Source organism: Phodopus roborovskii, unplaced genomic scaffold (assembly GCF_943737965.1).
Source record: "Phodopus roborovskii unplaced genomic scaffold, PHOROB, whole genome shotgun sequence".
In the NCBI taxonomy this organism is placed as follows: Eukaryota; Metazoa; Chordata; class Mammalia; order Rodentia; family Cricetidae; genus Phodopus; species Phodopus roborovskii.
The window spans coordinates 16,875,195-16,900,263 of NW_026126448.1; the positions used below are offsets into that span (position 1 = coordinate 16,875,195).

The 25,069-nt window shown below is 50.7% G+C and overlaps 1 protein-coding gene across 4 annotated transcripts in view; it reads right to left on the reverse strand.

Annotated features, from left to right (window-relative positions):
- The window catches only part of Znf362 (zinc finger protein 362), a 31,275-nt gene that overhangs the window by 1,992 nt on the left and 4,214 nt on the right, over positions 1-25,069 (reverse strand). For 2 of the 4 annotated variants that reach the window (XM_051188855.1, XM_051188856.1), the window contains exons 2-8: positions 17,752-17,877; positions 13,135-13,198; positions 12,755-13,001; positions 9,335-9,662; positions 8,419-8,643; positions 1,064-1,142; positions 780-938 (exon numbers count right to left, since the gene is read on the reverse strand). In XM_051188855.1, coding sequence (XP_051044812.1) covers positions 780-938; positions 1,064-1,142; positions 8,419-8,643; positions 9,335-9,662; positions 12,755-13,001; positions 13,135-13,198; positions 17,752-17,789 — 1,140 coding nt within the window. In that variant the 5' untranslated portion in view covers positions 17,790-17,877. Of the gene's footprint in view, positions 1-779; positions 939-1,063; positions 1,143-8,418; positions 8,644-9,334; positions 9,663-12,754; positions 13,002-13,134; positions 13,199-17,751; positions 17,878-22,277; positions 22,354-25,069 lie in introns of those variants that run through there. The other 2 variants (XM_051188854.1, XM_051188857.1) reach the window with 2 other exon arrangements.

The following is a 25,069-nucleotide window of genomic DNA, read 5'->3' on the forward strand; positions in this document are numbered from 1 at the left end:
TGAGACAAGACTGATAGGCAACTAGACTCACCCTCAACAGTTCCTACTCCAAACCCTGTAACCCCTAAGTGCCAAGCCAATAGCTCTTTGTCAACAGCTGTAGGAAGATGCACAGTGTTAACCCAGCTCTGCCTGCCATCACATCCTACATCCACATCTGTATCTGGTCAGTGTTTCCCTCCAGGGTGAAGCAGGTGCCTGGCTAGAATTGAGCTCTGCTACTTCTCAGCATTAGGACAAGTCACCTCCCCTAACCTTCCCCCAAGCCTCAGTCTCCTCCTCTATGAGCATGGGCATTACCTAAAACCCTTGACATGCAGTAGGGACAAGGAGGCCACTCCCTCTCCAGCCTTAACATTTTATCCCAGTTGGAAGCAGGAATCCTGGCCTCTCTGGGAGTGAAGCCACACCTGATTCAACCCCTTTCCCCACTGGCTCTAAGTCTGCCTGGAGACATCATGACTAGATGCGTCAGGTGGCCGGGGCCATCTGCATGCCCACATCCTCCATTAGCCCTGGCCAGGAGCAAGGCAAAATACCCTGCCCCTGGCTGCCACTCCTGGGGCAGGGACTTTTTCCTTCCAGGAACCATCTCTGGTCACCTTTCCTTGAAGGATGGGTGGCTCTGGCTATGGTACTGTGCCCTCTGGTGGCTCTGGCAGGGATTGCGGCTTCCCTAAGTAGGAGGCTACTCCACATTCCTGGGCTCAGAAGAGCAGACTACAGGCCCCAGCCCCGCCTAGAGGCTCGGGAACCTGGGGCCAGGCAGCCGGACTCACCGAGGTGTAGGCCCGCCCACACATGCTACAGCAGTAGGCCTTAGCGTGCTTGATGGCGTGGGCGGAGAGGTGGATCTGGAGGGAGGCGGAGTCTGAGTAGGCCCTGTAGCAGTTGGGACACTTGTAGGGCTTGTCTTTGTTGTGCTGGCGTTGGTGAGACTGTGAAGAGCAGAGCAGGGGCATAGCATGAGGCAGCTGACTCTCTCCTACCACACCCCTTCTTGGACCCTCTGGACGTAGGGACACAGCTGTGCATCTGGCGCGGGAGGCAGGTAGACACTCACCTGCAGGTTGGAGAGCTGAGTGAAAGCCTTCTCACAGCCAGGATGTGGGCACTTGTAGGGTCTGTCGCCTGTGTGGATTCTGCAAGAGCAGGCCCAGTGAGACAACAGTTCTGTCACTTCCCACAGCAGCTCCAGTCCCTTGCCTGGCCACAGTTAGACCTCTGCTGCCCTCCCAGCACCCATGTCCCCACCCCCACCCCACCTCTCTTTCTCTGGTGGTCCAGTGTAGGCCCCAAGCAAGAGCTTGGGCCTCCAAAGGCCAGCAGCATCCTGCTCAGGGGTGCCCTCAATAAACAGCTGGGGATTGCAGTCGGAGATGGACCCTCATCTCTAAAGCTACCCACTGACATCAGACATAAGACTCATATAACCAGCCTCCTGCTCAAGGAGTTTCTTGAGTGTTGTCGACTGACTGGCATACAGTCCTATAGGGACTTAGGTTCTTCTGGAGGGAACACCAAACCTCTCAACCAGAAAACTACCTCTCTGGCCTCTGTCCACCTAACTATGCCAACTGTCCAGCTTCCCTCCTGGGTTCCCAGCTTCGGTGCCCCCCTTCTGACTTAAGCTATGTTATCATCTCTGGGGCCTACCCCTGTGGTGTTCTTGCTCAGCCACCCCCCACCATCTCCCTGTTTGTCTGGGGCAGAATTCCCAGCCCTTGCCCCAGCTTCCCTCCACACTCTGCCTTGGGGTTTTGAGACCTTCTCTCTGTCACCGCCTCCTGTATCTCACTGCCTTCCCCAGCACATACAGCTTCAAGCCTCTGAGCCTCCGTCCATGCTGCTCCCTCTGCCAGAAGGAAGGCCTTGGCCCTCTGGCTGCTGGCATGACGAGCCTGGCAATACTCGTCCCAGATACTCCAGCTCACCGCACCTCTTTCATGGGCATGTCAACACACACACACACACACACACACACACACACACACACACAGAGGCCTCATCACAGTGGGGTCATAATGGGGGTTCTCTGGACCAGGGCCTGCCTCTAACCACTACCTTGTCTCTGTATGAGGCAGCCAGCCAGGGCTGCCTCAGAAAGGGACTCAAGGAGACCATTTGCCATTAGACAAACGAAGGATGGGGCTGCGTCTTCCTACTATCCACAAAGCCCTGCTTCTGGCCCTAAATTTCAGGCCACTCCCATCACCAGGATCTTGTCCCTAGCATCTCCCCAGTAGTAGAGTTTGTAGCTGTGGCTCCCACGACTTTGAGATGGGATGCTCAGCCTGACCCTAGGAAGCCCCGCTTCAAGCTCAAGGAAAGCTAGCTGAAACTGGTACCCTGCCTGTTCCTCACCCCCCATGATCCCAGCCCCAATTGGGGACTTCAAAACAAGATCTACCCTCTTACCTAATGCTCACCCCCTCCACATATCCCCTGCAACCTAGACCCAGAACACAGCCTCCCTTCTGCCTGGAGCCCAGGTTGCCTCTTTGTGTGCCCTGCTTGAATCCACTCCTGCCACCTCTCCGTCTCCCTGAGTCCCAAGTTCCTCATCGTTTAAAATACGGATGCAGCTTGTGAGGATGGACGATTCCACCTAAGGCTGTTCACAAAGTTCTGCTGCAGTGTTAGGGGAACCGATTCTCCACCACATGAGGTGCAGCGATCAAACCCGGGCCGTTAAACATGGTAGAAAGCGCCTTGACCAGCCCAGCCATCTCACAGCCTCCTTTTTGTTTTATTTTTTAGGGAGGGTCTCACTCTGGTCCAGGCTGGCCTGAAACTCAAGGCATTCCTCCTGCGTCAGCCTTCTACATTCTGGGATGACAGACGAGTCCCCACACCCAGCTGGTTTGAATTCATCCTCAGGTACTACTGGATGGCTTTAACTAATTTCATAATTAAAACAAGGGCAGACATAGTAAAAGTCATTATTCATGGAGCGAGAATCTCCCATGAAGAAACACATTCACCCCATACAAAGACTTCCCGGACCCTCTCTTATCAAAGCATGTGTCAGGCACACAGGAGCCCTTTGATGCTGAATAGCTGTTCTTAATATTATAATTATTGTCATCAGACTCAAGAAAGCCAACTACACAGTTCCCAGCTGCAGTTATCATTATATATGTACATCACATTCCACAGCCAGGGTAAGAAAAACAAACCCAAGAGACAGTTTGCACCCAGCATAAGCAAACACACACAGGTAGTGTTACTGTCTGGCACTAGCCTCCACAAATAGACTCTGAGCCCCCTTCTGCACTGCATTCCTCCTGAGTTCTGCACTGAATTCATCCCTGACTTCCACACCCTGGTACCTGCAGACATGTGGTGCCTTTCACTTGTGTATCTCTTTGTCACAACTGTACAAGGCACGTGCTGTGAGCCCACCATAAACAGACTAGAGCAGAGAATGCCCTGCTTGCAACGCTGTGTTATATATCATTTGCTGAGATGATCGCCTGAAGCTGGGCTTGTGGGACAGTTTGGGAGACATCTGCTCTTCACATGTGCCTCCCTTCCAAATGCAATTTCTTCCGAGAGTCACTAAACGAGAGTGGTGGTGGTGGTCTGGGGGACAGCTCCTTCAGCTCCCGCTCCCAGGGCAGCCTGGCATCACCCCTTGCTGACTCTGCATCTTTTGCATGCCCAGCACAGCATCTGCTTTGGCTTCACCCTCCTTTATTCCCTTCACGACACTAACACTGGGAAGACAAGGCAGGAAGACAGGACGTGGTCTCTGCAGAACAGAACAGGGTTGATTCCTTGGTTCGGTGGGGTTCCTGGGGCTTAGGAGCATTATAAACCCATCTCTCTGCCACTAAACTAAGACATGGTAGCTTAATTGTATGAGCCAGTGCCCTGTGACTTGTAATTATCTTCTAAATGTTGACAGACTCCTCTTATGTTGTTTTTGTTTCCTGTCTATTTCAAACTTGAATTATATAAATGAGGGAAGGAAAGAAAGAGAGAATTAAAAAAAATAAATAAAAGACCTCAGAAATAGAAGCAATCCCCAGGGTTTGGGAATATTTTGGCAAAACAGTCCTCTTTAAGACCAGTTCAGTTTTTGTTTTGTTTTCTTGCTCACATTCTTCCTCCCTACCCCCACCCCATCTCCCCATTTTGTGTGTTTATTTTTGACAGGATCTCAGGGTCTTTCTCTGCAGCTCTAGGTTGGCCTCAAATTATCAGCAATCCTCCTGCCCCAGTCACCCAAGATCTGGGATTGCAAGGATGGGCCCTCCAATATTCATTCTTAAATACACTTAAATAAAGTCTACCTATGGGGGAAAACACAGAAGTTTTAATCATTACTTCTTGCTATTGCACCCATTTTGCTTTTAATAACTTTAAAAAATTATTTATTTTGGTGTGTGTGTGTGTGTGCGCGCGCGTGTGCATATGTGAGTGCAGGTACCTACAGAGGCCAGAGGAATTGGATCCCCCTGGAGCTGGAGTTACAGGTGGTTGTGAGCCGCCTGATGTGGGTGGCGGGGGTCACACTCAAGTCTTCCAGAAGAGCTGAAAGTACTCTTAACCGCTGAGCCCCAATTGTGTCTGCTTTTAACTAATGCTCCCAGCATGCACTTCTGCCAACTTTGAGCCAGGTGGTCTTTCTCAGGTCTAGGCCCTTAGTTCAGAATAATAAACTGTCCCAGTTTCTTCTACATGAATCCCCAGTACCCACATCAAAGCTGGATATAGCTAAGCACACACACTCATGATCCTGGGACTGAAGGTTCCGACAAAGATGAGAGATGCTGGGCTTGGCTGGATGCCCCAGCCCCACTCTAAGCTTAGCCAGAGACAAATGCTGACAATGATGGGACAGGACCCAGTACCCTCTGGCCTCCATACTGGTGCTCATGGGTGTGCATATCCATCTATGTGTATAAACCAGATACATATGCAACCTACCCTCTCTTCACCTACCCATGCATGCACACAAATGTCTTGGGCTGGTATGTGGCTAAGTGGTAGATGCTTGCCTAATATGCCTAAGGCCTTGGGTTTGATCCCCTGAACCACAAACACAGACAGACAGACAGACAGACAGACACAGACAGACAGACAGACAGACAGACACTCACACACTTCTTTCTAGATGTAAAATACCTTTCTCAGCTATATAGGATAAACTAAAGGTCTCTGAGGGTGAGCCAAGCCCTACTGTGAGCAGCATGTCCTTAGTACAGAAAGTGGCACACACAGAACCTCAGTACAGATTCTGTTCTCCCTCTGGACCCTGCTGCTCTTTACAGTGGACTGGGTGGAATCATGCCATCCTGTCCACAGGTCTCTGGGCCTCACATTAGCCTTAAAGGCTTCTTCTCTAAGGGCAGGTCAGAAACATCTGAAATCTTCCAGAAGAACAACAGGAGAAGGGAGCCTGAGAGAAGCCTGGAATAGACCTCAGTTGCTTGTGCTCAGAGCCTGGGCTTAGAGTGCAGTATCAGCCTGAGACCAGACACTGCCTGAGTCTTTGGTCTAGATAAGGACAGCATAGCCCAGTGGACTGACAGACATGGTGGTGGACTGACAGACGTGGTATAAGAGGCAAAGAAGTATTACCATGATGAATGAAGCTAATTTCATTGTGGTTAATATTTCATTTTTTAAAGGGACCATGAGAACCACCCTTGGTCTGTCTCCAACCCTTCATTTAGGAAGCTATATTTAACAAAATAGAATAAAATGGTCTCCAAATAGATGACCTGCTTCATTTAACCCTTCAGATCCATGAGCGAGAAAGGCTACAGAAATGTCACATGCCTATATACTAGTTACCAAGGGAAATTTAAAATCATACCTCTCCCCAAAACAGCACATATGACTGACCTCATCTACAAACCCACACAGACAACTGCAGCACTTTAGTGAGATCTCTCTGCTTGAATGAGACCCCTCCTTTTCAACATCATTAGTTCTGCAAGTGTTACGAGTATGTTTTTTTCTCTGCCTGTCTTGTCCCACCGCCACACCAGCCCCAATTAACACACAGAGACTCTGTATTAGATATAAATGCCGTTAGCCAGTTACTTGGTTCTTATCCGCTAGCTCTGTCTTAAGTATTAACCCATTTCTATTAACCTAAGTATTTCCACGTGGTCTCATCTTACCGGAGAGTGGGGCCAGCGTCTGCTCTCTCCAATCTCTACATGCCGATCCCCCTTACTACTTCCTTTCTGCTCCTTGTCTCCTAGTCCTGCCTATCTTGCTTTCCTATTGGCCAACAGTACTTTATTCATTAACCAATAAGAGGAACATATTAACAGAATGACATCTCCCATCATGCAAGTAGGCTCAAAAGGAATCCGTTCTCCTTCCTAACTGAGTATAATTGTCTAAATCAAATTTGTAGCCATGACCATTCCAGCAATGTCACATTTAAAGACAAATCTCATTTAATTAGGCATGGCAAGCCTGATAGGAAAGTACCTCGTGAGAATGAGGCTGCCTTCGCAAAAGTCTGGACCTGTTCCACAGCTTGTGGTGTTAAAGTTTTTCTTTTCTTTTTCTTACATCTGTTGACTGGTTTTGTTCTGCCTTTGAGACAGGATCTCACGTAGCCCAGACTGGCCTTGAACTTCCTGTGTAACTGAGGCTAGCCTTGAACTCCCAATCCTCCTGCCCCTGCTACTTGTGCAATATCAACCCTTTATAATGACAAATAAAACAAAGTAAGAAAATAATCCAGGAGCCTTGACACACTGAGACTTGGTCTCCAAAAGAGGGGGTATCCCCACCATCATACCATCTGGCAGAGGTGAAATCAGTTAGATGCCTAATAATATAAGGCAAAAATTCACATACACACAATGATTAAAATTCTGGCCCCGGGGCTTGGCAGAGTCTCCTGGAAGCATTTTGTATCATATGCTATAATTCTACAACCTATGCCACTAGCAGGTCTTTGCTTATTCATCAATACCAGGTCTCATGCACCTATGCATATCAGATCAGCAAAAATTTTAAAACTCAAGGCAGGACAAAATCAGAAAATTACTGAAACACACTTATACAGTCAGAACTGTGCCTGAGGAGACACAGGAATGGGAAATCAAGCTGACAGCTCGCCCTGGGCCATGCTGTCATTCATTCTTACTATTAAGCCTACGTATTATGCCCTACACCAGAGAAACACACAGGCATTATACCCTGGGATAAAGAGTACAAAGGTCACCATGACAGATAAACAACCAACAACATTACCTAGCTACTAGGGAAGCAGTGGTGGGAAGATAGCAAGTTCAATGTTGACCTGGGAATAGCACAAGTCCTTGTTTCAAAAGAAAAAAGGAAATTTTAAAAGGGCTGGAATGTGGTAGCTAACTGGCTACAAAATAAATAAATAAATAAATAAATAAATAAAATAAAACACAACAAAAATTTACCGGGGCCAGGGATAATATGGCATAGTGGTAGAACTCTTGTCTAGTACCACACAAGGCCATAGGTTTGATTCCCAACACCACTGAACAATTTTTCAAGGAACACTAGGAGTAAAATAGTTTCTGATATAGCCTTAGTCTCTTGCAAAGAAGGAAAACCTCAGCTGTCAGCAGTTACAGATTCCACAATCAAACAGTCCTTTCCCTGACTTTGGTCCAGTCAACACTAGTACACAGAGACCTCACTTGCAGACACGACAGTCACACAGCAAGCTGTACTGGTCAGAACACATGGAACATACCAACTACCACAATCTTCTGAGCCTTTGTTTCTATAAACAACTCCTCTGGTCTTTGTATCTAGTCTCTACTCTCCCTCACACACACTTCCATATCCTTAACTGTCCTTACACTATATGCATCACCAGGCAGGGATTTTTGTCTGGTTTGTTCCTAGAATTCTGTCTGGCACAGCATAGGGGCTCAGTAAATGTCTGTTAAATGGATGAATCACATTCTCTGTTCAAACTAGGTCTATCTATTCCACAAATACTTAACAAATGCCTAAACACTCAGATGTGTTGCCACCCACGAGGGATACAGAAATGCAGGACACCAAGCCCTTGCTTTCCACAGCACCCAAAACATTGAGGCAAGTACAAAAACACACAGGCAAGTTTGAGACAGCCTGCTCCTGATTCAACTGAGACAAACATCCTTGGGTGCTCAGGAACGATGGGCTCACAGAAGCCACACCTGAACCAGCTATGGTGGAGGAAGTAGGGCCCAGGGAGGCAGAGGAGGTGGCCAGGGCGTCTCGAGTGAAGGAGATGAGAAGGGCTGTGCATTAGTGAGAACAGAGCTCAGTGATGTTGAAGGGCTTCATCCAGCATGGGCTAAAAGGGTCATCAGAGCAATCTGGACTTGACCCTGGGGGCAGCAGGCACCGGGAAGTCCCTGCCCCTCCCTGAGCTCCAGGGTCCACAGCAGGGGGTGGGGGGGCACCTACCTGGTGTGCTGCTGGAGGTGAGAGAGCTGTCGGAAGGACTTGTCACAGTAGGAGCAGTGGTAGGGCTTGACGCCCAGGTGGATGCGCAGGTGCTGGGCCAGGTAGGAGGCGTTGGCAAAGGACTTGGAGCAGTGTGGGCACTTGTGGGGCTTGGCCTCTGTGTGGGACTTGGAGTGGATCTGCATCTCGGACTTGGTGAAAAAGGTGAGCGGGCACACCTTACACCTGCAGGCAAGAGGCAGCTTCACGCCTGGGAAGATCCCCACCCACTTCAGGCCGTCTCCAGGGAGACCTTCTCTAGCAAAGAGACCATGTGCACGGGGTGGATTCTACTTGTGGAGTCCAGAGGACAGGGGCCCACTTGGGAGAGACAGAGGCAAGTTCCAGCGCAGGCACCTTCTAGTCTGGAGGGAGCTCAAACATCTGGGAACATCTGTGGCTGTCTGAGGAGCAGGGCTACATACAACCGCAGGGAAGTCAGGCTTTTCCCATGGTCACACCTGATGCCCTGGGGGAGGAGGGTCTCTCAGGCTAAGTCATTCTCCTCTGGCTGTGTGTTACAATCTTCGGGAACTTTTTGACAAGTACAGGTGCCTAGCTCCCTACCTCCACCCAGCCTGACAGCAGCATGCTGTGGGAGCCCATCAGATGTTTTGCCATGGTCTAGAGAACTCCTGTGTGACAAGAAGGACTGGGCTCTTAGCACTCAAGGGTGCTACCTGCCCTGGCCCACCTCTGATGGGACTAAACTCTATTCCTCTCCACCTCGTTCCCTGGTGGCCAGGTATTTTGATGGGACCCTAGCCTGCTCTTTGAATTTTAGCTTCCCCCGTTATCCCCTGGAGTCCCACTTTCTAGCTCTAGGCACACATCTCCAGCACAACCCCACCCGGATCCCATATGAAGAGACCCTCACCTGTATGTCTTGCCTTCCTTTGCGGTCTCACCAGAGGCCAGGATGGGGTAGGGGACAACAAGGACAGGGGGACCCCCTGGGTTCTCTGCCTTGATCTTTTTGCGGCCGCGTTCAGACTTGGGGGGGCCGAGGAGGCCGTGGCCCTGGATTGTCTTGATGGAGTCCAGGAGAGGGGGGCTGGTGATCCCTGAGATGAGGGTGGGGGAGGAGGCGATGAGGCGGCTCTGGCTGGTGGTGGTAGGTGTGGATGGGGTGCTGGTGCCTGTGCCAGAGCCTGGGGTTGACTCAGATGTACTCACAGCAGGGGTTCGAGAGGAAAGCCCCAGACCTGGGAAGACACACACATGGGGCAGGATGAGGACAGCTCAGCACAAGCCACCCTGCTCTGTGACTGACAGGTCCTCTTTCCGTTCTGAGCTATTCCAGCCCTAAATTATTACTCAGGGGCAACTGAATGAGAGCTTGCGTATGTGTAAAAAATGCCTTAGACAAGCTGAGGACTAAGTTTAATTAGATTAAGAAGTCTGTTTAGGGGCTGAAGGTCTAGCTCACTGGAGTGCTGGTCCAGCACAAAGCCTTGGGTTTGATCCCCAGCACTGTAGAAACCAAGAGGCACTTTAGAGATAATTCCACCCACAGGAAAAGTCCCAGGCACGCAGACATTCACCTCCATGTTATTTATAATAGCAAAATTTCAGAGGCAACTGAACTATGCAAATCAGGGAAGGGCTGGGTGTACAGCCGCCGGCCTCCTCTTCGGAACTTCCCGTTATCTTTGTTTCAAACGGTTGTGTATGTTGCATGGGGAAAATAAACAGCCGATGTGCACAAATGTGGTGTGGGGGCAGGGCAAGCTTTAAAAGGGATGGTTTAACTGTTTGCTGGTTCGACAGCAATGAAGTTTAAAAGAGAAAAAACCCAAATTCTCTAGCGACAGTTTTTATTGATTTACTTATGTAGCCCTGGCTGGCCTGGCCTTGAAGTCCTAAACCTCTTGCCTCTATCTCTTACATGTACTACTGTGCCCAGGCGAAAAGTTATTCTTTGAAAAGCTAAGGCAGGAATGGGATAACAGCTGCCTGTAATACATGCACTGGGGAGGCTGAGAGAATGATAAGCAGTTCCAGGTCAGCTTAGACTACAAAAGAGAAGGAGGAAGGGCCACAAACAACTACCATAGCAAGTTTAGTAGATAAAATGTGATGCTAGCATTCATCACCTGGCTCAATTTTTATATCTATCTCTATATAATTTTAAATAAGCCAAAATCTGCACATTAAAAAAAATACCCAGGATTGAAGCATCGTTTGTACCCCACACTGGTAGCAGGAATGTACACTTACTCAGCCTCCACCCAGGACAGCGTGGCAATAGATATCAACGTTTAAATGCTCATAACTTGTAATCAGGCAATTGATTCTACTGCTAGAGATCTCCATATAGAAACAGTCACACACGAGCACAAAGATCTCCTGCAGGGGCTTTCCGCACAAAACTGTATTCTCACACAATGCTATGAAGTGCTTATCCTCAACAGAGTCTGTGGGCACGGCTATGGGAATTCTACGGCCACCAAAACAGGAGAGTTGTGATGCAAGGAACACAGAGAAATGCTAGACCCAGCAAGCTCCCAGGGGCCCATCTACCACAGAAAGCGCACTCTAACTATACGAGCAGACGACAGCATGAGTATGCCAACATGGAGGCAGACTCTGCAGTGCCCACAGCCGATATAGTCCTCTCTAACAAGGGAGGGGAAGTTTTGGTCATGGGGGATTTTCATTCTTTGTCTAATTTGAAATTATTTGACTCTTTTACTTGGTAATGTCACCCAGCTTTAAACATCTGTGATTAAAGGATAAAATAAAATAAATTACAGAGAAAACATACCTAAGAATTCTAACAATAGCAGAGCTGAGACTAATTCTTTTCTCCTTTCGGGTTCTCTGAAATGTCTAAATTTTCAATAATGACTGTGTTATTACCTTTACAACAAAAGTGCAATAAAGATGTCTGGGATAGAATGGCAAATAGGAAAAAAAAAGTTAAACCATTGACACAGCCCTGCCACAAACACAGCAAATACACACATATTTAAAAACAAACAGAAAACAAGCATTGAAAGAGTCTCTAAGATTCTGGGTTAAGGGGAAAAAGAGTCTGGGTTAGGCACTGGGGATTATGAGTAATTTTTTTTCTTAGTTCCTCCTTTTTCCAAATTTCCCATAATATGCTTATATTGCTTTTTTAATATTACTTTTACAATGAAAAAAATAAATTTAATAAAATCATAATAACAGGAGATGTGCAGAGTGCTGCTGGGGTCTGGGGAGCCTCACAAGGCCCACAATTTAGGCGCATCTCCAAGAGAACGAGGAGAAAGGCACTTGGCTGGTGGCAGAGGTGAGCCACTGAGGGGGCAGACCCGGCCTCGGCAGCCTCCTGAGCAAGCCTGTCCCCGGGGCTCTGAAGAGGGTGACCCTCCCTGGGTGCTGCCCCTGCACCCATCTCAAGCTCCTCAACACTGAGGTGACCCTAGGCTGATCTCATCCCAGGAGCACAGCCCTGGGCATGTCCCACGCACCACCTCCTCCTCCCCCTTTACATCCTGTCCAGAGGCCTCATCGCTCTTTCTCATTGTAAGGATCTATCCACTTCTCCAGAAGCATCCTCACAGCCACCTCACTATGTTCCCGAGAAGCTCTTCCTCTTCTGTGCTGGTCCCCACTTCATGACCAGACTAGATTTCCTATAGCTGTGGCTCCCCACTGCCCCAGGGGAAAGTCCAAACTGCTGAGTGTGGGACACAGTGCCTTCTGCCTTGCTTTTCTCCTCTGCTCAAAGGGGACAGCAGGCTGGACTGCATGAAGATTCTGGTTTGGTACCAAACACTGTCTGTTCTTCAACCCATCACCGGGCTGCCCTGAGGAAGAACTGTTACTAAGCACACACAGATGCTAACTGGAGTCACTGCTGAACAGCCACAGCAGAATCCTCAGTCCTCACGAGCTAAACCTGGCCCCTGGCCTTCTGCTCCATGCCCCCTCTGCTGGGGCTCTTACATCATCCTGCCCCACCACCCTGGTCTTCCATGAGCCTTTCCTTTTCCTCTCCATGGAAGACATCTGGTCTCCTGTATCTGTTCAAACTTTCCTAGTGAGCATCTGGCTGTTGGAAGGGATTCTCAGAGTTCAAGGTCAGAGGAAGCCTGGGGACTATGGCTAGCACCACTGGCCCCTCCACAAGCTTCCCTACAACCTAGGGTCCTGCCCACCCTGTCCTCATCTGGTCAGTCCTCCTGTCACCAAGTCCCATCTGAATCAGATGCCCCAATATTCTCCACAGACCTTGCCAGCCCCGCCCACTCCACAGACCACACCCACACTCCCTACCTCCTCCAGCCCCGCCCACTCAGCCTACCTGTGACAGTACTGGTGGCGGGCCTGGCGTGCAGTGCCACGTCCGGCTGCGGCACAGACTGCGGGTGCAGCCCAGGCACCTGCTGCAGCTTGGGCAGCGACATGACGGCCTGGCTGCTCTCGGCGGGCGCGGGGGGCACTAGCAGTGGCTGCTGTGATGAGGCTGAGGTTGGTGGCAGGTGAGGCGGCCGGATCTTCTCGGCCATCAACTGTTCTTTGATCTTGTTAATCAGGACCAGGTTGTCCAGCTGCAGAAGGGAGGGGGGCCAGGTTGGGATGAGTGGGGCACACTCCAGGGTCCTCCCACTGCAAGCTACAGCCCAAACCCCAGGCAAAGCATGGCGGCTCCAATGCGGAAGGTAGCGGGAGCGCAAGTCTTACCTGGCTGGGCATGGTGGGAGGAGGGGGCCAGAAGTAGGGGTTGTTAAATCGAGGTTCGGCCATCCTGTAGGAATACAGAGAGGCTGTCACTATCAGTTAAGAGGTCTCCTTACCCCTTAGGACCCAAATTCCTCAGCCAAGTGAGCCTCCCTCCAAGCCCAGAGACCCACATCCCCAGGTTGAGTAAAGTCAGGAATTCGGTGTCTCACTGGGAGAACCTCAAGAGGCAAAGGTCACATTCAGACCAGAATGGTCCCACCGGCATTCTCCCCCAACCCCATGCTGCCAGGCCAGTTTCCACACTCTAGGTTTTAGAGCCAGCTCCCACCCAAAGACAACCTGGAGAACCCTGGGAACACCTTCGTAAATAGCCACGATACCAAAGCAACTCCCCATTTGGGACCCTTGTCCTTCTGCCTCCTCCCCAGGGAAAATGTCCTAATCAGAACACACGGGATGGAGCAAAGGTAAGGCCTCTCTGAAGGGCGTGAGGTAGGACAATTTATACAGGCCAAATAAGCATTCCCTTTGACTCCACAAATTACACCGGAAAATTCAGGCACGGACAGGTGGACAGGTGTAACATCTGACCATGGGTGTCAGAGGGCTGTGCTCAAAGGCAGGAGGCTGGGGAGCCCAGGGGTCAGCATAGTGTGACAGAGGCATGGGCAGCCCCCACGGCTGGCAAGTTCCATGGTAGCCTGTGGGCTTGAGAGCCTTTTTGGTCAGGCCAGGTCAATCCAAAGGCCAGGCCCTGTCCTCTGAGAAGGTGGGGTGAGTTTTCTGTGACTCAAGAGTAAGTTTAAAGTGGCTTTCGGGGACTGACTGCACGGGGTACTCATTGCTTCCTGCCCACGCTGACTGAGGAATCTTCCAGAAATCAAGAAGAAATGCCTGCAAACTCTCTGCTCCGATGAGTTTTCGGAGTCCCTGCTGGAATTGTGGTAGGGCTGAGAAGCAAGTCTTCCTTCCACACGCACACAATCCAGTCTGAGTGTTCTTAGGAAGAGCTTTCCTATGAACCACCTTTTGTGATCTCTACTTGATAAGCAGGGCACAAAAGGCAGTCCTTATCTCTCAGTGTGGGTGACAAACTGAGGCTTGCAGAGAAGGCAGAGGCCACCCTAGGGTTAAGCTGTGAAAGTCAGACTGCTCAAACTGCTTCCCCTGGCCGTTTGCTTTGTAAATTCTAGTCCTCGGTGGTACAAACCCCTCTGCAAGGAAGCAAATGACTGCTGGGAAAGGCCTTACTCCTCACTCCCAACCTGGGGAGAGTTTGGTCTCAGCCCCCTAGGCAGGAGCAGAGGACTGGGGAGGTGGGCAAGCAGGACAACTCCTGCCCTATCAGTCTTCAGTTCCCAAGGCATGGGAGGCCCTTCCCTATGCCCATCAAACCCCATGGCAGCCTCTTATAGACAAAAGGCCATGTTCCATCTGCCTAGCTCCCTGACTGTCCCCAGGCCTTTGGGACTCGCCCCTGCCCTGAGAAAACCCTCAAAGCAAGACTCAGGAGAGGAGGCTGTGAGTTACCAGTGCCCACCTTGTACCAGGCACATTGACACTGAGAGCAGGGACTCTCACCCATGCTCACTTTTAGAAGGGAGGAGACGAAAGTTCAGAGAGGTAGAGTGACTGACTCAAGATCACACAGCAAGTGAGCATACCACTGAGACTCCACTAGCCTCAGCCTGACTTAAAATCCAGTGCTTTGGCCCCGGAACTGTTCCAGGAGAGGAGATAGCCTCTGGCTGTAGGCTTGGGGGGTGTCTTGCCTTAGGATGACATGCTTGTGACTTGGAGTGGACACAAGGTAGAGATGGGGGAGGGAAGGCTGGAGTACTAAACTAAGGTAGCTTGGGAATGGGTGCACGTGTGAATTGCATGAAGGAATGCACTGAGGCGAAGAGTTCAAATTCTCTGGAAGGCAAGCCCACCCACTTTCTAGCTGCTCACTTTACAAAGTGGCCTCTTGGGGAACTCTGTACATGGCCAGGAGGACGGCAAGCAGGGAAGATTTCTGTCCCCATTCCACAGAAGAACTCATCAGTCATTAGAAGGGAGACCTTCTCAGGCTGCAGGGACAGGTAGCATAGCGGTAGGACAGATGCTGAGTTAGGCCTGGATGCTGAGCTAGGTCCGGATGCTGAGCTAGGCCCGGATGCTGAGCTAGGCCAGGATGCTGAGCTAGGCCTGGATGCTGAGCTAGGCCTGGATGCTGAGCCAGGCCTGGATGCTGAGCTAGGCCTGGATGCTGAGCTAGGCCTGGATGCTGAGCTAGGCCCGGATGCTGAGCCAGGCCTGGATGCTGAGCTAGGCCTGGATGCTGAGCTGTTCTCCTCATCAGGAAGGTGGATGAGACACGCTGCCCTGTCCCAGGACTCTGCCCACTGTGCTAGGCTGCTTCAGACAGTTCTGGGGGAGCAATGCCCTCCTCTTCCTCTCTTTCCTCTTTGACTCAAAGAGGGAGTTAGGGAGCCGAGGGCTTGTCCAGGGTCCCATTGCTGAGATAAAGTATACGCTACCGCTCATCAACTCGCTGAGTAGCCAGGGATAGCCCTTGCCTTAGCTGCAGAAGCAGGCACACCAAGGGATGCTCTCTTTGCCCAGGACACCAGGTCTGCTCTACAGCCCCCTCCTCTCTACCCTTGTCCAGCTATGAGCCGGTCAAGGACTTTGGCCCTGGTATCCACCTACTGTGTGCCAAGTGCATGGGGCAGCTCTCACCAATGCCTGGTACTCACTGGCAGGTGGGTGTGATGAGGAGAGAGGCAAGAACGGGAGGCATTCAGGACAGATGGAGGAGGATGGGGTGTAGCAGTGTGGAAAAGGATGAAGGCCTTTCCAGTGCTCCAGGGCCTTGAATGCCAGTATGAGACGGGATGGGGTGCTAGTGGTGGGAAAGTGACAAAAGGCACTCTGGGCCAAGGGGAAATGTGGCGGGGGGTGCCAAGGTCAGGGGAAGTATATTGGAATAGAGACAGAGCCCAAGCCTGCCCGGGCTGAGTGTCCAGGCTGGGTGGGCAGAGGAGACACAGTGTTAGTCAGCTGGGGCCTTCAGCACTGGCAGAAGCCAAGACCTGACCCTTGCAATCCACCCATAACTGTCACTTGTTTCTCTTGTTTTAAAAGGTAAAGAAAGTTGAATTGTGGACGAATGACATGTCTCTGGAGCTGTTTTACAAACACTGGACCAAACCAAACAGAGACCAGCACTAGGGAACCCTGGGCCAGTCAGATGTCTCTTGTCTTCGAAACAGCGAATGGAGATTCACAGGAAAGAGCTCCCACCCATGAGGCCTTCTACACATCACCAGACCACTCCCTTCAGGGCCACCTGCGTCCATGAGGGGGTTCCTGGGTGTCCAGGGCTTCTTGCCTTCTTGACCTCTCTCACAACTCTCTGCCCAGCCCCTCATATCAGGGGAGCAGGACCCCTCATTCCCTAGCAGCTCAGCACCAGTGGCCTATCTACTTGGGAACCTCCACTTAGAGCTTCAGCCCAGGTCCCTGCTGCCCTTGCCTTTCCTTCCCTCAGGCTACCTCTCAGAAGCTGCTCTGTATCAGTCAGCCAGTGGCAAGCCCCTCCTCCAGTCACCCACCTCTGAGCAGGTCACAGGCACATAGTTAACCCGCCCACCTCAGAACAGCCACAGCTGAGATGGATTGGGAAGCCATTCCCAGACACTCTCCAATCTACCCTTGCCTCCCCAGCAGTCCTGGCTATGAGCACCTCCCTCCCATCGGGGAGCAGCAGGCTCTGATTCAAATCCTGACCCCACTTCACTGAATATGTGTGCTTGGGCAAGTCATTTGCCTGGCTTCCACGTAAGGGGTAAACTGCCTAGAGGCTGGCCTACCCTGCAGGAGTGAGCCAAGGAGGATTCAGGGGGGAATGAAGCCTGCCTTGAGTCTCAAAGACTGGGTGGGAGTCAACCAACAGACGGGGCAGGCATGTGGGTAGAAGTGACTATGTCAGCTAATGTCTGTAGGCAAGTCATGCACTGAGGGGTGTGCGGCCTCCCAGAGAGACCGGCACACAGGGGTGGGCCTGGACAGTCAGCCAGGGCCTTGCACAGAGGCTGATCCCTAGCTCTTAGGCCCAGAGTCCAGGTGTTTGCAGCAGGAGGTGAAGGGGTGGAATGTGTGATTTGTAAGACCCCTATGAATACCAGCTATAGAAGGTTCTAGAGAGGCCAGGAATTGGGCAGGGGAATTCCCAATTAGAGGGATGAGGCTAAGGCTTCACCTGGCCCTGAGGGAAGTGACCACAGGGGCCTGGTTACTCAGGGGAGCTGGTGGCCAAGGAAATGTACAGGCTGTCCCCACAGTGTGGCCCAGATCTCTGGACATCGACAGAGACAAACATAGTCAACATAACATGCAGACAGTACCAAACCCAGGCAGGGGACAGACACAGACTTGTGACCATAAGCATGGACCCATAGACACAGGAAGCCAAAGCCACCAACACTAAAAGGGCAAGCATACCCCCCCCATTGACACCCCTAGAGGAGAGCAGAGAGGGGCACTCAGGACTTTTATGAACACAATGCCTCGATCCCCAAAGAACAAACCCCTTATTGACAGACCCACAGCCTAGAATCATAGGTTCCTTACCTAGAGGGTCCTTTCCCACTTGGTGAACTTCTACTCATCCTTCAAGACCCAGCTCAAGTGTTCCCTCTTCTACGGAGCTTTCCCTGAACCCCCAGTCAGTCACTTCCTCTGTGTTCCCAACAGCACCTTGTATATGGGAATAACAATAACAATAATAATAAAATGACAGCTACTGTTGATTTAAACACCAATGTGCTGAGCATATTATGATTCGAGGTATTGAATCTTCCCAATGACTTTGTGAAATGAGCATTTAACAGAAATACAGCTCAAAGATGTCAATCAACTTGACCAGTCACACAGCAAGTGAGTGAGGGAGTAAGGATACCCACCCAGGCCTGGCCCGGCCCTAAAGGATCACATGCACTCTGGTGTGGCTATCACTTAGTGGCTGGGAGGATCCCAGGTAGGATGGTATTCGGTATCTCACCTGAGCCAGCAACTGACTCAAGGTGGCCACCTACAATGGGTTGGGGACCGTGACGGATATTTACAGCCATTACTTACTGCAACAACAGACCCATGGTACAGATGAAGAAACTGAGGTCCAGAGAGGTTAAGCAACCTGGCTGAGAATATGGAGCTAGGTACAGATTTCAAAGCAGATTCTTCTGTCACTTTTTTCCAGAAAGCCTGTGAGGCTAGTCTAGCAAGCTCCGGAAGGAAGGGATAACTGAGGGGCACACTAGGTGCCAGGCTCTGCCGCAGGGGGAAGCACAGACTTAGACCGGGAGACACAGAGGACACACAGCCCAAGGTGGGTTGTAAGGAGGCGAGGGGGCATGGCTGCCAGGATGGAGAAAGTGGGTGCTGTCAGTTCAACAATTTAGGCCCCGCCCCCAAAGCCACAGACATTAAACTGAGATCTGCCCCATCCCTGTGGCCACATGGGAGCAGGCTTCCAACAAAGCAAACAGGGGTGGGGATGGTTGGGTAGGGATGGCGAAGTGGGAGGGGCAGGACCCTTTCAGCGGAGACTCTGTGATTATAAGGAGGCTTCAGGGAACCACGCCCACAAGGGCCGGGAGCCCAGGGGGCGGTGCTAGCCTCTGCTGCTTGGGGTTTTGTCTTTGTTTCTCTGATTTCCAAATTCTCAGGCATGGCATTCAGTTTCTTTTAAAATGAAAACAATAAATTTATTATTAAAAAAGAAAGAAAGAAAGTGCTTGGAAGCCTAAGGGGGGGGGGAAGCGAGGAGGCTCATGGGAAAGTCAACTCAGCTGATGGTGGTACTCCAGAGCCACCACACATCGGGCCTTTCACAACACCATCCTAAGACCAAGCTGAGGGGGGATGTCAGGAGGGCTTCCGGAAAGAGGCAACATAATCTTCACTTTGACCCTGGTTCGGATTCCATAGGTTGGGGCTGGGCACAAAGTAGGTCTCTGCTCCCTGTATTCTGGTCCAGGCCTTCGGCTATTGCAAGAGTCCCACCCCCACCTCCTGCAGGTTCTCGGTCTCCACCCTCTGCCTACCCTAAGCTCTACTGCAGTGGCTGCATCCTACGCTACCTAGAAGCTTCCATGGCTCCTTACTGAAGACATGGCATGGTGAGAAACGCCTGCTACCCTCTAGCCTCACCGCTCGTCCCGCTGTACATTGACCAGACAGACTGAAAGTTCCTCTCTCCACAAGGCCCACTTCCCTTCCTGCTTCCTTCCTGTCAGGGAATCCTGTCTGGCATCCTTGGAGGGGAGGAATGATCCCAACTCCTCCCATAGGTCCTGGTGCACAGGTTCTACTTCCTGGAAACATATGGGGTCTGCTTCCCCTGTAGGCTCTGCTCCCTGTCCATCATCGGGGCACCTTCCATAGCAGAGGCCTTTTAGGCTGGCAGCATCTGGTGCCTGAACAAATGAATGAATGAATGGCAATGCATATGCATGACTAGTGAAGAGAACTAAAAATGTCACAGCCTGGAAAGGAGAAAGTGTCCTCCCCTGCATTACACTCAGCCCTGTGGCTCATATCTACCTAACCTCATTCTGACTGACATGAGGAGGGGCTGCGTGTGTGCTGACCCCAAAAGACGCAACAGCTAGTGAGCACAGTCAACAGTCTGCTTCACTAGCCATGAAAAGTCAACGAGCTTCACCTACCAAAGGAGCAAAAAGAATGTTGCCAATGCTGACACCTGATGCTGGTGAGGATGTGATGTGGAAGATGAGGGCACTCCGGTGGATGACCAGTGGGAGTGTAAACTGGAACATCTATCTACCCACAACGTGCCAAGAGCTCTAAAAACAGCCAGACCACCTGGCTTAGTGTGTCCTGTCTTGGTCATCCACCCCTAGAAAACATCCCCAAGTTCCATGCACAGCACTGCTTGTGTCCATGGGTTTTTAAGATCGAAAACCTGGATCAACCAAACTTGCAAGCAATAGGGAGATAGCTCTGAAATGCCACTCCTCTGTGGCAGTCCATAATGGCACAGTTGTGACTTGCTCAACCAACATGCACTTGAGCCTAAGAGGAAGCAGGGGCACCGAGGGACTAGGGAAGTCTACTCAAAGCCAAGCAGAGAATAGGGGTTCTCATCCAGCCTATATGGGATCTGGAGCCCAGGCTACCATGCCCATTAAAAAGCATGGTTGATAACATTCCATGGGCAGTGAGACGATACTCTTGATACAGAGCCAGGAGGACAACAAAGGATAGAACCACACCCAAGACTGGATGCTGGGAGAAAAGAGGAGACGATTGCTAATGAATGGGGGTGAGGGGAGGCATCTGGAGTTTGGAACAGGGCAGAGACAGGTTGGGGGGGGTTGATGTACTTCATATCTGTCTTTCATGGCTTTTCAACAGTGTGTATGTGGCTGTCTTGAGGAATGCTTGTTTGTTTGTTTGAATAAAATTAAAGCTTTTGTAAGCTTTGTTTGGCCAAGTAAGGCACCTTTTCTCCTATTCAAAGAGCCACACTCTCCAAATTCCACAGAAGAGAAGCTAAGGGTTCCACTGCAAGTTCCAGCATCACCATGCCCCTGGGCAGGAGGGCAGTCAGGAAGGGACTCAAGTCCATCACATCCAGTGGCTCCAGCCAGGAAGAGTCTCAAGGGACAGCCAGCCTGCTTGTCACTCATTCTTCCACTGGAAGCCCTTTAAAGCCCCATAGCTTGGGGAAGTCCTAAGCCCACAGCTGGGAAGCCAAGGCTTCTGCAAGGCCCTGCTGGCCACATCCATACCTATCACCCAACCTTCTGCTCCTACAGTTCCTGCAGCTCCCACCCCAAACAAGCTGTTTTTATATGCCAGCCGGTGCCACCCATTTGAAGGTAACATCTGGAGCTAGAACCCTGGCATCAAACCTCAGCTCAGTGCACACTGGCATGGGTGGAGAGTCTGGTTTTCTGTCTACCCAGTTGCTCATGTAAGCTATGAGCTGGCTGAAGACAGCTTATTTGAAGTTTCATGATATTCCCTACCCCAGTCAGGCCTCATGGCTCAAGTGACAGGTCTTAGGTTCAAGGCCATTTTTTCTGATCTCTTCTTTACCTAAGAGGAATCAGGCCACCCAGTCCCACACTCCTAGCCCCTGTATCTTCCACCTTTCCTTTGCCACACCTCTAAATACACTGGTCTCCCCAGCAGCCAAGAGTTACCTTCAAGGTTAGGATCACAGCAGAGCCAGGCACCCACCAAATTAGAGTCATTCAGGATCCAGTCCACATTAATACTCCATACGGCCCTAGGGTCTCTCTGTGCCAGAAGAGTGGCAAGGTGCAGAAGCATTCCTAGTATGGGAGGAACAAGGCTAGCTCCCCAGAAGAGCACGAGGAACTGCACAGGTAGCTGGGTTTAATCCCAGCATTTAGGAGACAGAGACAAACAGATCTCTGTGAGTTCGAGGTCCACAGCCTGGTCTACAAAGGGAGTTCCAAGACAGCTAGGGCTGTTACACAGAGACTCTGTCTCAAAAAATCAAAAACCAAAAAAAAAAAAAAAAAAAAAAAAAAAAAAAAAAAAAAAAAAAAAAAAAAAAAAAAAAAAAAAACCCTGCAAAACCCTGCACAGGCCAGGAGGCAGGCGGTGAAGTAGGTAGGATGTAAGGAAGACATAGGGGGCGGCCAGAGCAGTTCATGCAAAGAGGGAGGGCCCTGAGCAAACCAGGGCAAGGTTTCCAGCAGGCAAATCCTTATGAGGCCATGGGGATGGTTGATATGAGATAGCCTTCTACCTGGCTCTTTGAGACCCACCCACCCAGCTAATGCTCACAGCCCACCTCCCATAGTCCCCCTGCCCTCCACATTCCCCAGTTCTGTGAAGCCCAAAGCCCTTGCTACTCCTCTGCCCCTACCCCAGGCCAGCTTTGGAATCTGGCCTCTGTCTGTGAACTTCCTATGAGGAGTGGGGCTGAGGATGCTGAATCCAATTAGGGCAGGTTTTTGTAGCCCTACAGGCCCCGGAAGGTCTGTTCCCCATTGTGATGGCAGAGAGCGAGCTGATCCTCGCAAAGGGGACTGATGTCTGCACCCAGTGCCCTCCCTGACTTTCCATCCCTTTATCCTCAGCAACTCCACCCTCACCTCCAGACACCCAGAGATGTGCAGGACCATGAACCTTCTCCAGGCTGAGACACCACCATCTTACAGACACAGAGCATGGACCAGGGGTTCGAGGTGGATGATCATGACAGCCGCTAACACTTCCTCCATCTCTGTCCCTTTAGACGCTTCCCGGAGAATTCTCACTCAAACTCCTCCCAACTTCACAAGAAAAATGTTATGAATGTTTTGAAATGTGGCACACTCCCAGAAAGATGCCTAAAACATACCTGAGCAGCATGCTAATGTGTCAATAAGTATACTGCCAGGACCACATGAGGAGTCCTTTCACTACAGCTCTGTCCAGCCAAACCCTGCCCTCCTGGTTCTCGGGGTACTCTCTGATTTGGGGTCAGGAACAAGGCTCTGTACATACTAACCCACTTATACTCATGAGCTGGTGAGGGCTGAGGGGTCAGAAACTTCTGGCAAGGCTTTCTGGGTTTCTGGGTCCTTCTCTAGGAAGTGAAGGGGCTCAACAAATCACAGTTGGGAAGGGTGAGCCCAGGCCTTCACAGACTGACAGGATGGATTTTATAGCCAGAGAGCCCTGGCTTGGGCCTTTGGATGCTAGCAAACCCCAGAGCTCAAAGCTGCCATTTGTAACCTGACAGGTGAGAATAGGGTGTGCGGGAACCCACAGGGCTGCTATGAGGACAGTACAGTATGGGGTAACACACTTCAGGTGTCGGGATGGTGCCTGGCTCTATGATAACAGTCACTGCACATGCTAATCTGCCCTGCCGGTGATGGCTCCTAAGGTACAAGGAGCCTTATACCAGAATCTATGGTGCAGGAGCTTCCCGAAGCTCTTTTAAATTCTCCCCATACTCGATCTGCTCCGCTAACATGGATCCATCTGTCCTTCAAGACAGGTCCCAAACTGGGAACCCCAGCATGTGATCATAACCCCTCCATGAAGTAGTTCCTTCTCCGTCCCATGTAAGCAGTCTGTGGTCAGACTGGGCAAGGCTCGGAGCCAACAAATAGTATAGACCCCAAGCAGAAGGACTGGGTGGCCATGAGGGCGAGGAGGAGTCCAGGGAAGACCTACAAACTGGACCACACTACTCCCATCCCCACCTGGCTGCTCACACCCTCCCCGGGTTCTCAGGGCTATTGTCTTCTCGTGTTTATAAATAGCCCCTCTTCTTTATGCAGATCCAGACATGAGGGCCCGGGAATGGTGGTAGAACAGATGACTATAATGTATGAATGTGTATGTTTGAGTGTGATGGGGAGTCTCCCTACTGCAGCCAGATGTCCCTCATCAGAGCCCCAGGAACCTGGCTAACTATTCTGTCCTGTAAGGCAGTGGTTCTCAACTTTCCTAATGCTGTGACCCTTTAATACAGTTCTTCATGTTGTGGTGACCCCCAACGATAAAATTATTTTCATTGCTACATCATAACTATAATTTTGCTATTGTTATTAACTATAATGTAAATATCTGACATGAAGGCTAGCTGACATGTGTTCCCCCCCCCAAAATGGGCCGTGACCCACAGGTTGAGAACCACTAAAGTCTGAAGAGCCTAAGGCCTTTGCCCAAGCTTAAAACAGAGCATCCTTGCTGGCCATATGGATGAGGCAGGAACAGACATTCTGAGGGCTCCTTAGGCCTCACAGCCAAGTCCCTCAGCCTGTCTCTCATACCCAATCGACTAATGTGACACTACTTAGCCACCTACCCAGACCAGCCCAGTCTCTCTGACCACCACAGCCCAAATACACTCCCATAACAGTTGCTTCTTCAATATCAGGCATAGCCCTGTGCACCAGGAATATTGCCCCATGTGGAGAACAGAATGGTACTGAAGGGGGCACAGCTCCTCCAAGCAGGGCTTCCTCCTGCCCTTAAACTCCAAGACAAAAGCTAGGCAGCCTGTTGAAATCTGATGAGCAGAGAGCACACCAGATAAAGCCTTAGGAGGCACATCTTAGACATAGCCTACTCCTCTCCCCTAGCCCTTCAGTTTCACCCGTGGGTAAGACTTCTGGCTATAAAAGCATCATCAGATACCCACTGGTGGAGAGGAAAGCAAGTCTCCTCTCCCTGAGGACAGCAAGCCTGTCTAAGGACCCCAAACAAGTGTCAGCACAGTGCTAGAGAGTCAGGAAGGGCTCCAGTAATTCTAAGCAGTCTTAGTGGACCTATTCATTCATTCATTCATTCATTCATTCATTCACTCACTCACTCACTTATATGTTCAATACCATGTACCAAGGCCACCAGACTGGTCCAGTGAAGAGAAAGAAGCCACTGAAACCCATGAAATCATAGGGTCAAAGCTCTGGGAAGCTGGTACTCTAACATGGCTTCCTAGGGTCATTCACTGGGAGGTTGGGGAACTCTAAGCTTATAAAGAATAAAGTGTCCTAAAAGTAACTGCTATTTGACCACCAATGACAAGGATCCTGGGGAGGAAAGAGTTCAGTGGAGGGGAGTTCTAGGAGAGGGCAGAGGCTCTTCTGTCAGGATGTGAGCAAGGGTCAGTAAGGCTAGGCTTCTCCACAACTGTGAGACCCTAAGCAGCCACACAGCACTGATTTCCAGACCCAGCAGTGCCCTCTACCACTCCCCCCCCCCCAGGGATAAGTTCCCTGACTTCTCCATGCCTGCACTCCTAGGCTGCAAAAGAGGATGATAACAATGACTGTGTATTTCCATATGTGCGGAGACTTGGAGGACATATTCTGGCACAAAGCAATCATTCTCTGTGTCCACTCCAAATACACCAGTGACAGTCCAAGATGTGGTCGAATGTTCTGAG